At 41.0% G+C, this 16,396-nt stretch overlaps 1 protein-coding gene across 1 annotated transcript; it reads left to right on the top strand.

Annotated features, from left to right (window-relative positions):
• Positions 1 to 1,048: 1,048 nt before the first annotated feature.
• LOC124151494 lies at positions 1,049 to 4,886 on the top strand. Its single transcript, XM_048403317.1, has 2 exons — positions 1,049 to 3,465; positions 3,502 to 4,886. The coding sequence occupies exon 1, from the start codon at positions 1,810 to 1,812 to the stop codon at positions 3,091 to 3,093; it is 1,284 nt and encodes a 427-aa protein (XP_048259274.1). The 5' UTR covers positions 1,049 to 1,809; the 3' UTR covers positions 3,094 to 3,465; positions 3,502 to 4,886.
• Positions 4,887 to 16,396: the final 11,510 nt, after the last annotated feature.

Here is a 16,396-nt window from a genome sequence, read left to right as displayed (position 1 = left end):
TAACACTCCACACCCTAACACCTCAACATCCTAATTCCTCAACACCCTAACACTCCACATCCTAACACATCCACACCCTGACTCCCCAACACCTAACACCTCCACACCCTAACACTCCACACCCTAACACCTCAACATCCTAATTCCTCAACACTTTAACACATCCACACCCTAACACTCCACACCCTAACTCCCCAACACCCTAACCTCCAACACCCTTACAACACACCCCCCCCCCCCCCCCCCCCCATATATTCCTTTTGTATGACCTGGGAGCCATGTCACAACTATCGGGTGAAGAGGTTAAAAGACCACGAAAGTGTAGTTCAGTAACGTGGCGCATGTTTAATTTCTATTTCCAATATTCGCACTATAGTTTATTATGACATTACAAGAAATTAATACAAATAATGTAAGAAACTTGACATATCCATAGTGAAATCTCTGAAAGGAGGACTATGCATCTCGATTTGTTGCCCATTTTCGGGGTTGGTGGCGATGCTGTAATTAGTGATATTAAACTGACACATCACCTGTATGTAATTAACGTATCATTGCTCAATATATACACGCAGTACAGTTTGGGTTTTCAAACACACAAAGCGGGTTTTACTGACTTCAATCCGATGTGCACGGGACTGCCCGCTGACCTGAGCTTAATTTTCCTTTCGGACATAAATCATTAACTGATTCCGTTCATAAACTTACAGTCAGAAAAACAAATAGAGAAAAATCTACAGAATATTCAAAATACCTAAAATACACAAACCTTAATTATAGAAAGTAGTTATTATAGAACATTACACGGAGAGTTGATAACAAGAGTTAATTTGCGTCTAGAGCTAATAGGGTTAAATCTAAGAAACATGCTTTTGTCCAGATTGCCTCTCGCTGATGAAAACTGATTTATTTCTATCTCGGCAATCGGGGCATTGTATGCACCAGAGCCGGCCAATAACTCCCGTAAGTCTTAGTCGTAATATTAGTGGGCTTGGAGCTTACAGCGCTTAGCATTGTATAGCCGCCTGACGCTGTTAATCTGGCACCGACAGTTGCATATAGGCCCATAGGCAAGTACCTGACGACAAGCAAAGCTATAGATTAGCTATGTGTACCTTACACGCCATAGCGACCCATTCACGCAACGTACAATCCACTACATGCAACGGCCCATAACACTGGCCCGGGCGAATTTTGTGTGGAGAGAGAACGTGTGTCTGTGTGTGGTGTTTAGATGAATATGAACGCCTATCCGGCAACGAACAGGTCGTACGATGGGTGATTTTTAATTTGTGAGACACGGGAAACGTGATTTGGACTATCCTGCAAACGACAAGAAGATCCCGTTTTAATGAGTGAGAGCAGACGACAGTTGGTGAAGTGGATTGTGGGAGCTTCAGTGTTACTTTTTGACGGTGTTTTAGTGCGACGATATATGTATGCATATTTTGTGATATGAGGAATGAATTATCCATCCCTGCCAGTGACGTCAGCTTGGATTAACTGATGAATTGTGCTTTTGCCAGTTCTACGACCAGCTTTGGTTATATGAGCTGTGAATAATTCTATGAGCACCTGACGTGTATTATGTTTGATATGCCTGAGACCTGTGCCAAGAAAACGATTTACTCGACTCAAGGATTAACACACATGATTTGGGTGAGTACTCTGATCACATCTAGCACGGAATTGTGCTTGTTCTGACAATGTGAATTTTCGTGATTGTAGTACTTTCAAGCTGTAATTGATTTCCACCCCGAATGTCCTCAAAGGATTAATATCTTCTTGAAGTCGGTGAAAAGAAAATATATGAACAAAGCTATGGAAACTATAAGAGAGGAACGTAGGTTGGACGGTGAAGCCAACGGTGCCCCTAAATCAGACTCCATTCTGTTGAGGCTGAGCAAAGGGTATCGGCGAAGCAAGGCCGAACAAATTCTTCGACTTTTGAAGGATCAAGAGGCACTGAATTCTAAATTTAAGGAGTTCGACCTGAATGATACCGCGAAGGGCGACGACGGGGACGACAGTGATAACTGGAGTATTGCCGGAAGTGACGCATCCTCGGTGACGGAACTTGATGTCAAACCGGCGAAAAAGACTTTGAGAAAGCAAAAAAGTGGTCGATCCAAGACATCGATTGGATTTCATAGGGAGGAGCAATGTTCCGACATTTCTAGTGACTCTGATTTCGGGGATAGCATAATGCGTTGCGAGGAAAACACCCCGAAATCTAAAATCACTCGACATAAATCTATGAATGTTAGGAGCTATGTGAGAGGTAATGTGGATGATAATTCTTGTGATATGAAACAGGCCACTGATTTCGATGTAGCATCTGTGAAATCATCTCGTCCCAAATCAAGCATAGTGTCTTTTTCTGCTCGAAGCAGACGACCCCTTGTGCCCGAAACAAGCATTCACATCCCACTGTCTCCGCGGACAGACGACGCCGAAGTGAACAGACAACGGAAGAGGATTTCAAATGTCAAGGTCGATCCTCTTTTCCGAAGAACGGGAGTCCACGGGTTCGGTGAGTCCCTCGAGAGGAGAGACAGTGTTAAATCGGAACATACTCACGCCCCTTCTCCCTCGAACCTAACACCACGACTCTCTTCCAGGAAAATATCTCCGGTTGAACAGGGCGCCCAGGACAGATCACCCTCTCTATCCTATGACCAAGGCCGTGCTATTCAAAGCAGGTCTGTTGGACGGTCTACATCTTTCACAGAGAGGGGTAAATATGCAGATAGGGCTTCACGACCTTCTAGAAACATCCTGTCTGTTGATAGCCACCCTTTACAGAACCAGACAGAGTCGTCCCAGGCACTTGGTGGTCTTCGGCGTCCAGCGCCGTTACAAGCATCTTCCGGAGAGACTTCTCTAGGAGGTATCCGGAGGCCGATCTCTGGATCTAAGAAGACTCGGAAATATGGAGAGATGTCCAAGTCCTCCGGGAGAACACCCTTGAACATGATATCAGACCGAACTCAACCTGTTGCTGTGATGAAGCTACCCCCACTGGAGGCTTCGCTGAAGAAGACAGTGCCAGACAGAGATATCCTATGCTATGGCAAAGAGGCCATGGTATAATTACAACACTGTGATCATCTAGTACTTTATTCACTGACACCAATGTGACTATATGTCATTGGTTATAGGCATAGCACTGACATTTACTTTAACCCCAACATTGTCTTTAAATGACAGATAATGAATTCTAAACTGTAATATTTCACTCAAACTTACTGCTGATTGAAATGCATAAGTGAGACTGGGAACTTCGTTGACTCAAGCCCTTGTGAGTATGTAACACTCGACTTATCAGTAGTGCGAGACAAGCGAAGTGCCGTTATTGGACCGTATCGTTGATAAAGAGTTACAGAGTCTATAATGTTACATCGTCCCAAATGATATTTCTAGTTCAAGGAGTTCGAGGTGTTCAAGGTGTTCGAGGAGTCCAAGGTGTTCGAGGAGTCCAAGGTGTCCAGGGTGTTCAAGGTGTTCGAGGAGTCCAAGGTGTCCAGGGTGTTCGAGGAGTCCAAGGTGTTCGAGGAGTCCAAGGTGTCCAAGGTGTCCAGGGTGTTCGAGGTGTTCAAGGTGTTCGAGGTTTCATTGCAATATGTAATAATCTGAACACTTTCAGAGACGCCATTTTACCATTATGAGCCCGAACGATCAATACGATCTAACGTTCTCAAAATCGGATTTTCAACGAGACCCCAACAAATGCAGTGTCTTCATATTCTCAGGACCACATGTTGATCAGCAGGACCTCGACACTGACTGTTGATCGGCTTGACCACGACGCCGAATAATTTTGTGGTATTGAGATTCCCCTGTAAACACGTGTGATGAAGAACCACAATCAGTGTTGTGTCCACGTTAATCCCCTGTACATCCCAGACATACCCAGAAGATACCAAATACTATGTCTTACTACTAGTCTATCCAGAGCAGGACTGGACGAGTTATGATGAAAAGGACCATATCGGTCCAATGGAAACGTCAACATCTAAAAGTACAGAAAACGTATCGGACATATTCAAAAAAAATTACACTTGATTGTTCGGACCAATGGCAGGATAAAGAGTGAGTGAGTGAGTGAGTATGGTTTTACGCCGCTTTTAGCAATATTCCAGCAATATCACGGCGGGGGACACCAGAGGCAGGATATAGAAAAGGTATGGCTAATAATGAACTAAAAAGGCCGATTTGTAACAAGGAGCAAATAATTTACTGACAGGATATTTTTACCATATAAACTTCACTATTTATGCCTTTCTCTCGAGAAGTTCAAAGCCTTATCTTCACATACAGCGTATTAATAAATATTTAATCCATCCTAGAACGGATAAATCAGCCTTTTAATAGATTCTTCCATTACGTCTATATTTTAAGTGCAATTGAGTAAGTGTTAAAAAGAACAGTTTTTGTTCATTTATGTGAACACATCTGGCAATTTCATAAAGACTTGTAAACGTGTTGGGCCTTTCTTAAATAAAGCAGGCCTTATGGATTGTAAGGGATCCTTATCGGGCCTTGTCCTTGCCGTGGAAACCGTTCTCGGCCGCTACACGATATTTTGTTAAATTTTGCTGTTATTCTGTGAGTTTTATGACGAATATTACCAAGGACATGTGTTATTTGTCACAGATCTAGTATGTACATATACCACACTCAGTAAATACATGTTTAATCACCTTGATGTCTTACAAATAATAACAAATATTTGACTTGCTACACGTATTGATGATTTGTATTTATTCAAATGTCCATTGACCTCGGCAAAATGTGACATAGTGAATTTATCTGTGATATGCATGGACTGTGATATACTGGTTGTTGATAAATGATCGTATTTGATTACGTACGATTCAAGCGTGTGTTTTGACATGTCTGTTTTTCTTGAACTGCAATGTCCCCGGATCGATGGCTGAATGGAAATGTATGTCTCTGAACTACCGGATCGTAGCTTTAGTTTTTGTCATCTGGTCATCCCTGTATAACTGGGGAATTGAAATTCGAGAACCTCTACACTAAACTACGGATATAGCGAACTCAAAGGGACCACAAATTCTAGTTCGTTATAACCGTAATTCGTTATAAGCATATATACAGCAGAGATACAGCAAATGGCAGGGACCTAAAAACCAGTTCGTTATATCCACCAGTTCGTTATAAGCGTGTTCGTTATAACCGTAGTTTACTGTAATTATTTTCAGTAGAATATGGTGTCAGTCACGTACCTGTGCTGAATGCTTTGTTTCGTGAAGTTCGTGATATTGTGGGATTTATTATCTAAACCTGGTTTCTAAGGGTGATAACGCTTGAAAGAGAGGTAAGCCTGAATTGATACAGATCTCAGACGTTCTTTACTTTGGCTAACCCCACGAGTTCGTGTTTTGTTTGTTGTCTGAACCTGAACGACACATTCAGCAATATTCCAGCTATATGACGGCGATCTGTTAATAATCGAGTCTGGACCAGACAACCCAGTGATTGACATCATGAGCATTGACCTTCGCATAAGGGTTACGATGACATGCATCAACCAAGTCAGCGAGCCTGGCCACACAATCCACTTAGTCCCCTCTTAGCGCGTTTATGGTTATGATAAACCGAGAAGCGTAATCAGGACGAATATGGGATTCGAACCCACTATAATAGTTTCTGGTGCGCGTAGGGGATGCAAATGTACACAGCGAAATGCGGCACCTTAGACGACTGGCCCACCCGTGTCCTCCTGATATCATTGAACACCATGTGTGTATGGTGGTAGTGAGGTGGTTATGTGTGTGTGTGTGTGTGTGTGTGTGTGTGTGTGTGTGTGTGTGTGTGTGTGTGTGTGTGTGTGTGTGTGTGTGTGTGTGTGTGTGTGTGTGTGTGTGTGTGTGTGATGTACTAGTCCGGACTGATGCCGATTTAATAGTGCTAGCACACTGAGATAGCATGCTGCGGTTTAACATGAATACCCCACTCAGACACAGTATACTGACTCTGAGCCGACCAGTCCTTGTTTTAGCCCCTTAATGCCGAGACAGGGTAACAACAAGTACCATCTTTTAACGTCTTTTGGTATGACGCGGCCGGGGATGTATAGTGGTAGCACGTGTATACTGTAGTTTATAAATAATAATAATAATAATTCTTATATGATATAATATATTCAACAAATCAACAATGACCAGACAGTATATACGACTAACTACAAGTAGTAACTACTAGACGATAAATGGTTCGTCATTTGGTTGGTAACCCTAGCTACAGGTTGCTATCACCACTCTTATAAAAATAATAGGATGATAAGAATGTTCATGCCAGAGATATTTCATGAATTACATAAATTAATGATTATAAAGCATGAGGGTGTGACGTCTTTTCAGGCATTTTACTGCACTATTATTGATCCGTTTGCCACGTTTTAGATAATTGTTTGTTCACCGGCTCAATATATTTTTTAAAACTAATCTCTCTTTGTTTTTTTTTCAATTTAAAACGGCCGCACTGTTTAAAGCCAGTAACTACATGTACTCCTGTATCCAGAGTCCCAAACAGCCGTGTTGTTCCCACTGGCGGAGAAAGCGGTCAATTTAGATTTAGATTTACTGCAGTCTTACGTGTGAAATGACATTGTTCAATATCAAAAGAAAAAACGATTTATATTTGTAAGTACGTTGTGACTTTGTTCTGAGCATTGCTGCTCTGCTAACCCGAACACACAGCCCTGATCACACAGACCTGAACACACAGCTCTGAACACAGACCTGAACACACAGACCTGAACACAGACCTGAACACACAGACCTGAACACAGACCTGAACACAGCCCTGAACACACAGACCTGAACACAGACCTGAACACACAGACCTGAACACAGACCTGAACACACAGACCTGAACACAGACCTGAACACACAGACCTGAACACAGACCTGAACACACAGACCTGAACACAGACCTGAACACACAGACCTGAACACAGACCTGAACATACAGACCTAAACACACAGACCTGAACTCACGGACCTGAACACACAGACCTAAACACACAGACCTGAACACACAGACCTAAACACACAGACCTAAACACACAGACCTGAACTCACGGACCTGAACACACAGACCTGAACACACAGACCTGAACACACAGACCTGAACACACAGACCTGAACACAGACCTAAACACAAAGACCTGAACACAGACCTGAACACACAGCCCTGAACACAGACCTGAACACAGACCTGAACACACAGTCCTGAACACAGACCTGAACACAGACCTGAACACAGACCTGAAAACACAGACCTGAACACACAGTCCTGAACACAGACCTAAACACAATGACCTGAACACACAAATTTGGACACACAGACCTGAACACAAAGACCTGAGCACACATACCTGAACACACAGACCTTAACACAGACCTAAAAACACAAATCTCGACACACAGACCTGAACACACAGACCTAAACACACAGCCCTGAACACAGACCTGAACAAACAGACCTGAACACACAAACCTGAAGTACGGTTATACTGAATATAATACACCTTAAACTGAAAAACGAATTAGTTCAACCCGTTTTCTATAATCAAATATATATCACTGTGTGGGAATAGTGATAACAATAAGTGACTCACCAGCTGGAAGTGATAATTTGAGTTAATTAAGTATAATTAAATAAGAGGCCATCCATTTAAAAATATATTTCCTGAAATAATTTGTCCTCGGGTTTACCAAAAACATCGTTGTTCACTTCCTGAATATTCTGGGTGTCGTGGTGATAAAAAATATGTGTTTCACTCTCCTTGAAATTGTAGGTATTAAAGCACTTACTGAAAATATTTTCTGTTTAAAAAAAGAGTCACGTTCTTTTAAATATATCAACTCGTGGATTGATCAGGAAATATATTCAGGAGAGGGTGCGTTATAGCAACAAGAAAAAAACAACAACGAGAAGCGTTACAGTCTCCATGGGAACTTTTAGGTCAAGTGTTTTATTCTCTATTCGTTATTCACATGAATGGTATAAGTCTGTACACTCGGACTACCACTGTATACGACACAGCGGATATATCGCTATATCCGCTTTCGGCCTAACAGAGCTGAGCCTAACACCTGGACCATGATTCGTTAATCCGGACGAACGACACATCTGTATTAACGGGTTTAATTGTGTATCAATACCTCCATTGTTATAGAACCCGGATGTTTTGATGAAAAATGAAAGAAAAATACTACTTTGATTAATAGGCTATATGTAAAGGAGTTTGGTATGCGTGAAAACCATAACACTGTAACACGACCTTGGGGAGTCAGTCAGGCTTAAATCTTATGACAGCGTAGATAAGCGAAGACAATGATTTGGTAATAGATAGTTTTACGAGGGGGGTCTTTGGCCATAGGTAATGTACACCCTCATGTGTTGCCGGGCGGTGAATTATTGTTATTCGTAATAGGTACACTTCTGTAAAATGTGTACAGCATTAAAGGTGTACGGTCATAAATTAAACGCAGTTGTTAATTCGTGTTGTGTTCTCAGAACAATCGGAGCATGGAATACCCATTGTATAGCCATGCAATATCCGCACCTATCTTTTGTAGTGATTCGTTCAAATGTTGTTTTGGAAGATATTGTTAATAAATCAAGGGGTAAAAAAACCAATCATCTGCCCCAGCGACATATCTGATAAAAGAAAAACACGACCAACATTAACCTTGATCGATCACATTAAATCAAGGTGCTCTCTATGGGAACACATTTAATGAAATACGTGCCAGACTCGACAATGATCCTAAAAGCGCACTTCAAAGTAATCCATTGTAGAGACCCCAAGGCGTTGGGTTCTTGCAGATTTGTCCGATAATCTTAATATCTGCCTTGAAAGGGAATAGGCTTAGAAGCAAATCCCGGTCATCGTGCAGGGTCATTCAGGCCGCTTGATGGCGGGAGCTAAACGTGGTTATAGACCTTAATCAGCCATTATTCCTGATAAAACACGACCACGGCTGACAACCATGTTAGCTACATCAGAACATTCGTCGGTTAATTATTGTCACCTCAGATCAACCTTTTAGATTATTAACATGATAATATGTTTTTTGGGTATAGTATTCAGCCATTTTCATGCAGTTAAACCTCGGTAGTTTGGACCCCGTGGATTCGGGCAACCCGCCTTTAGGCCCAGTACTGTTAGGAACATAGTAACTGAAGCGACATACGTAGGATTCGTAACAACGGCAACTTTCCAATCCGGATGATGTCAGAGAACGCTGCTGTGAGGTTTGACGGTATTTCAGTGTGCATCCGCTTGTGTGTTGAGTAGTAGAAATAACAGAAATATACTGTCCAGATAGTAGACACATTCTGTCAACATAGTAGAAACATTCTGTCAACATAGTAGAAAGATTCTGTCTACATAGTAGAAACATTCTGTCAACATAGTAGAAACATTCTGTCAACATAGTAGAAACATTCTGTCTACATAGTAGAAACATTCTGTCAACACACTAGAAACATTCTGTCAACATAGTAGAAACATTCTGTCAACACACTAGAAACATTCTGTCAACATAGTAGAACATACTGTCAACATAGTAGAAACACACTGTCAACATAGTAGAAACATTCTGTCAACACACTAGAAACATTCTGTCAACATAGTAGAACATACTGTCAACATAGTAGAAACACACTGTCAACATGATAGAAAAATTCTGTCAACATAGTAGAAACATTCTGTCTACATAGTAGATACATTCCGTCAACATAGTAGATACATTCCGTCAACATAGTAGATACATTCCGTTAACATAGTAGAAACATTCCGTTAACATAGTAGATACATTCCGTCAACCTAGTAGACACATTCTTTCAACATAGTAGAGACATACTGTCAACATAATAAAAACATACTGTCTACATAGTAGAAACACACCGCAAACATGGTCGAAGGATTCTGTCAACATAGTAGAAACACACTCTCAACATGGTCGAAAGATTCTGTCAACATAGTAGAAACACACTCTCAACATGGTAGAAAGATTCTGTCAACAAAGTAAACACACTGTCAACATGGGAGAAAGATTCTGTCAATATAGTAGAAACACACTGTCCACGTTATTAACTATTACTGTGCACATTTTCTAAATGTTATCCACACACATTTACTTCGTACTGTATCAATTCATTGATAATATTGATTGCGAAATTGTTAAAACTGCCAAATTCTGTGAGAATCTATACGTGGACAGATTAATAAATTATCCAATGTAATCCATAACGACCCACCGATTTGTAAAAATATTAGTACTATTATATTGGAGAAATAAAAAAGTGCCACGAGACATTCCCTTGAGGCCTATGTATTTCCAAGCAAAGAAAATATCACAGCAAGGAGCTCCCGAGTGGAGAGGCATTTGTTCACAACACTATTGAAATAGTTCCACCCTGGGTGCGACTCTCAGCTGCAGGCATCTGTAGAGATAAATGCCGCTTACAGTGAGTGAGTATGGTTTTACGCCACTTTTAGCAATATTCCAGCAATATCACGGCGGGGGACACCAGAAATGGGCTTCACGCATTACCCATGTCGGGAATCGAACCCGGGTCTTCGGCGTGACGAGCGAACGCTTTAACCACTAGACTACCCGACCGCCCCAACATGCCGCCTACAAGCTGTGATATCAACATGCTTCTGATATACATTGAAGAATTGGCGACACATATTCAACATACCATGCCTCATCATGTCACACATAAAGATATGACACATGCACGTTTTATTTCAATACGGAAGGCATATAGCTGTGCATTGTTTTTGTTTGCTCATGTATTTGTTGTCAACAGGCTACCTTTATTTCTCACATACTTGTGTCCTAATATTACCTCACCATCACGTCACCCTCACTGTTTTCAGCACTCGTCTATCAGAATTCTGTAATGCACACCCTATTTTAACTAAAGCACAAGCTGGATTTCGATGTGAAGATTCCACAACGGACCGTATCTTTACAAAACATAACCTAATTGAAATTCTGAAGTGTAGCAAAATAACATTATTTTTTGCATCAATAGATTTTGAAAAAGCGTTTGACAGAGTTCGATGGGATGCTCTGTGGTCGTTATTGAATATTGGACTGGAAGGAAAATTCCTCAATATTATATTCAATCTTTACCATGGCATAAATTCATCTGTGAGAGTTAATGCTTCACTGTAACAGTATTTTCCATTTAAAATTGGGGTCAGACAAGGAGAAAATCTTTTGCCGTTACTATTTAGTTTATTTTGTTAATGACTTCGCACTGTACCTTCAAAGTCACAATTGGGAAGGAATCAATGTTACATGATGAGTATAAGTATATAGATTTAGCTATTCAATGGCTGCCCTGCTATATGCTCGTGGCACAATACTGTTAAGTAAAATTAAAAAAGAAAAAGAAGTCGCTCTTGATCATTTTGCCTTCTTTTATGGGATATGGAAATTGAAGGGTAATACATGAAAGACAAACGTATTGGTTGTTTTTGGAAGTATAATAAGCTTAAAATTAATCAGTTTGAATTAGACTTGATGTTTATCTTGATATGATATTCCATAGATAAAACAAATTTAGATATGCTCTGAAACACACTGTAGGTCATAATGATAAGACAATGTACTTTGCACGGCAAAAAATGCAGACTGTTTAATTATCAATACCCTGTCAACTAAAATTATTGATGCTATGGCTGTACCCATACTTACTTATGGGGCGGTCGGGTAGCCTAGTGGTTAAAGTGTTCGCTCGTCACGCCGAAGACCCTAGTTCGATTCCCCACCATGGGTACAATGTGTGAAGTCCATTTCTGATGTCTCCCGCCATGATATTGCCGGAATATTGCTAAAAGCGGCGTAAAACAATACTCACTCACTCACTTATACTTCCTTATGGATGTATTGTGTGGGACTGTGATGATATTAACATAATGGAAAGTGTACATCTCAAATGTTTAAGAAAACTTCTATGCATGAAGGTCAGCTCAGCAAAATGTATGTAATATGGGGAACTGGGAAGAAAACCCCGAAATGTCGCTATTTATACAGGAATAGTTACATATAGGGTCCGTTTAGTAACTGGCCAAAGTACGAAACTCTCGTATTGTGTACAGACTACTATACCACGATCACGTACATATGCAGAAACGTAATTGTATATCGTGTAGAATCTATTTTTAGTTCGGGGCCGTCGGGTAGCCTAGTGAATAATGCGTTCGCTTGTCACGCCGAAGACCCGGGTTCGATTCCCCGACATTGGTACAATGTTGCCCATGTCTGGTGTTCCCCGCCGTGATATTGCTGAAATATTGCTAAAAGCGGCGTAAAACCAAACTCACTCACACTCACTATTTTAGTTCCACTGGCTACAGTTATTGTTTGCTGAGGGCGTAGCTAGGGGAAATTAAAATGTAAGCAATCTTATTGCAGTACTTATTTTTCTTAAACACTCATAACGCTTATCAAACACAAGCAGGCCAGTGCAATAGGTCGCGTTTTAAGAAAGCTTATTAAAATCGATAAATCCACTATTAAATCCCAAATCCTACCTACATGTACGTGTCGGCGTGTTCTATTAACCTATTCAATCATGTTAAGCTTCAAATGCCGTTATTCGTGGCCCTGAAATGCAATAACGGTCTGTTCTGCAAATAAAAGCCTCAAAACCTTTTCCATGTTCATGAGAAACATCTGCTTTAAGCAGAGTCGAATGTACGATTCCGATATATCATGAGCATACGTTTATGAATCACTGTCAAAAAGTGATGATACTAGGTGTTCGCGAAAAGGTGAGCGTATCCTGCCACACGGGTGACACCGTTACAAACACATGCAAAGGCAAGTCAATTGTTTACCTGAAAAACCGCGGGTTCAAATAGTGCAAGTCAAAATAGGGAACAGGGAATTGCATCGGACATCATTTTTTGTCACTGATGCGTTATATTTGGAGATGTCCTCCACATGTCTACCATAAAACCTTTGGAGAGCTTTACTGAGGCCTTGAATGCTTTAACCTTAATCAAACAACTTCTGAGCAAGTGTCGAATGACGCTCTTTGAAATCTTGGTAGAAGGAGCATGCTCGATTGAATCTCAAAAGGGTTGTATCTGTAAACAAGATGCTAATGCCGCCCCTGAAAACGCCCAAGGGCTTTGTTCACAGAAGTTGCATTGTGGAATATGGATTAAACTCAGGCTTTAAACACCAGGAAGAATATTACAAACAGAGGAATATATCAAGTTGGTATAATGGCGTCATGACCGTGAATACTCATGTATACCTTTGACATTACATCAAATAGGATCCCGCACCTTTAAAACGACATATCGATCGTTATTTACCGTCACCGAAGCGTTGGACAATCAGAAACGGAGGGCGGTATCACGACTGATTGTTGTGTTTAGAGTGTGCTAAACCAATGTTTATCATAAACCTACTGTCTATTAATCATCAATAAGCCGCTCATTTTAGGCATGGTTCGTCGCCCGCAGTAGTCCCGAACTCGTTGATTACTGATTACATGTTTAACACACATGGATTAGATCAATCCCGTCGCTTGTAACGTCTCGAGCCACTGACGTTTGTCTGGACATTTTCATTTGGGGATCGGTTCTCCCGCGAAACAGTTGTTGCGATTGTCCGGGGTATCGTGGCTCACCTTTCGATGAACACCTGGTGTCATCACTATTTGATTGTGATTTAGGTGAACAATTGACTTGCCTTTGCATGTGTTTTGAGGGGTGCCACCGTCGGGGTAGGATACGCTCACGTTTTGCGAACACCTGGTATCATCACTTTTTGATATTGATCTATAAACACATGCTTGTGAGTCAGTGAGTGAGTGAATATGGTTTTATGCCTATCTTCTTTAGCAATACACCCACAATAACACGGCAAGGGACACCAGAAATGGGCTTCAAACAGTGTACCCATGTCGGGAATCGAACCCGGGTCTTCGGTGTGACGAGCGAACGCTTTGACCACTATTCAATAAACGACGTCATCAAGAAATGACGTCATGATAAAACAATGTTTTATCGTGAACTAAACCACGCTTCGTTCTTCATTGTCCTATCGCTGTCCACGTTGTTGACTATTTCTGTCCACGTTGTTGACTGTTACTGTCCACGTTGTTGATATTTACCGTCCACGTTGTTGATATTTACTGTCCACGTTGTTGACTTCTACTGTCCACGTTGTTGACTTTTACTGTTCACGTTGTTGACTATTCCTGTCCACGTTGTTGACCTTTACTGTTCACGTTGTTGAGTATTACTGTCCACGTGCACGTTGTTGACTTTTACTGTCTACGTTGTTGACTTTTCCTGCTTACGTGGCTGACTTTTACTGTCTACATTGTTGACTATTACTGTCCACGTTGTTGACTTTTACTGTCCACGTTGTTGACTATTTCTGTCCACGTTGTTGACTATTACTGTCCACGTTGTTGAGTATTACTGTCCACGTTGTTGAGTATTACTGTCCACGTTGTTGACTTTTACTGTCCACGTTGTTGAGTATTACTGTCAACGTTGTTGACTATTACTGTCCACGTTGTTATGTATTCCTGTCCACGTTGTTGAGTATTACTGTCCACGTTGTTGAGTATTTCTGTCCACGTTGTTGAGTATTACTGTCCACGTTGTTGACTTTTACTGTCCACGTTGTTGAGTATTACTGTCCACGTTGTTGACTATTACTGTCCACGTTGTTGAGTATTACTGTCCACGTTGTTGACTTTTACTGTCCACGTTGTTGAGTATTACTGTCCACGTTGTTGACTATTACTGTCCACGTTGTTGAGTATTACTGTCCACGTTGTTGACTTTTACTGTCCACGTTGTTGAGTATTACTGTCCACGTTGTTGACTTTTACTGTCCACGTTGTTGACTTTTACTGTCCACGTTGTTGAGTATTACTGTCCACGTTGTTGACTATTACTGTCCACGTTGTTGAGTATTACTGTCCACGTTGTTGAGAATTACTGTCCACGTTGTTGAGTATTACTGTCCACGTTGTTGAGTATTACTGTCCACGTTGTTGAGTATTACTGTCCACGTTGTTGAGAATTACTGTCCACGTTGTTGAGTATTACTGTCCACGTTGTTGAGTATTACTGTCCACGTTGTTGACTTTTACTGTTCACGTTGTTGACTATTACTGTCCACGTTGTTGAGTATTACTGTCCACGTTGTTATGTATTACTGTCCACGTTGTTGACTATTACTGTCCACGTTGAGTATTGCTGTCCACATTGTTGAGTATTACTGTCCACGTTGTTGAGTATTACTGTCCACGTTGTTGATTATTACTGTCCACGTTGTTGACTTTTACTGTTCACGTTGTTGACTATTACTGTCCACGTTGTTGACTATTACTGTCCACATTGTTGACTTTTACTGTTCACGTTGTTGACTATTACTGTCCACGTTGTTATGTATTACTGTCCACGTTGTTATGTATTACTGTCCACGTTGTTGACTATTACTGTCCACGTTGTTGACTATTACTGTCCACGTTGTTGACTTTTACTGTTCACGTTGTTGACTATTACTGTCCACGTTGTTATGTATTACTGTCCACGTTGTTATGTATTACTGTTCACGTTGTTGACTATTACTGTCCACGTTGTTATGTATTACTGTCCACGTTGTTATGTATTACTGTCCACGTTGTTGACTATTACTGTCCACATTGTTGACTTTTACTGTTCACGTTGTTGACTATTACTGTCCACATTGTTATGTATTACTGTCCACGTTGTTATGTATTACTGTCCACGTTGTTGAGTATTACTGTCCACGTTGTTGACTTTTACTGTTCACGTTGTTGACTATTACTGTCCACGTTGTTGACTATTACTGTCCACGTTGTTGACTTTTACTGTTCACGTTGTTGACTATTACTGTCCACGTTGTTATGTATTACTGTCCACGTTGTTATGTATTACTGTCCACGTTGTTGAGTATTACTGTCCACGTTGTTGAGTATTACTGTCCACGTTGTTGAGTATTACTGTCCACGTTGTTGACTTTTACTGTTCACGTTGTTGACAATTACTGTCCACGTTGTTGACTATTACTGTCCACGTTGTTGACTATTACTGTCCACGTTGACTTTTACTGTTCACGTTGTTGACTATTACTGTCCACGTTGTTATGTATTACTGTCCACGTTGTTATGTATTACTGTTCACGTTGTTGACTATTACAGTCCACGTTGTTGAGTATTACTGTCCACATTGTTGAGTATTACTGTCCACGTTGTTGAGTATTACTGTCCACGTTGTTGACTTTTACTGTCCACGTTGTTGAGTATTTCTGTCCACGTTGTTGACTATTACTGTCCACGT

The sequence above is a fragment of the Haliotis rufescens genome, unplaced genomic scaffold (genome assembly GCF_023055435.1).
Source record: "Haliotis rufescens isolate VD_foot unplaced genomic scaffold, xgHalRufe1.0.p SCAF_3, whole genome shotgun sequence".
Lineage (NCBI taxonomy): Eukaryota > Metazoa > Mollusca > Gastropoda > Lepetellida > Haliotidae > Haliotis > Haliotis rufescens.
The sequence above is the reverse complement of the archived record's forward strand: the minus strand, read 5'-3'. Positions and strand labels throughout refer to the sequence as shown.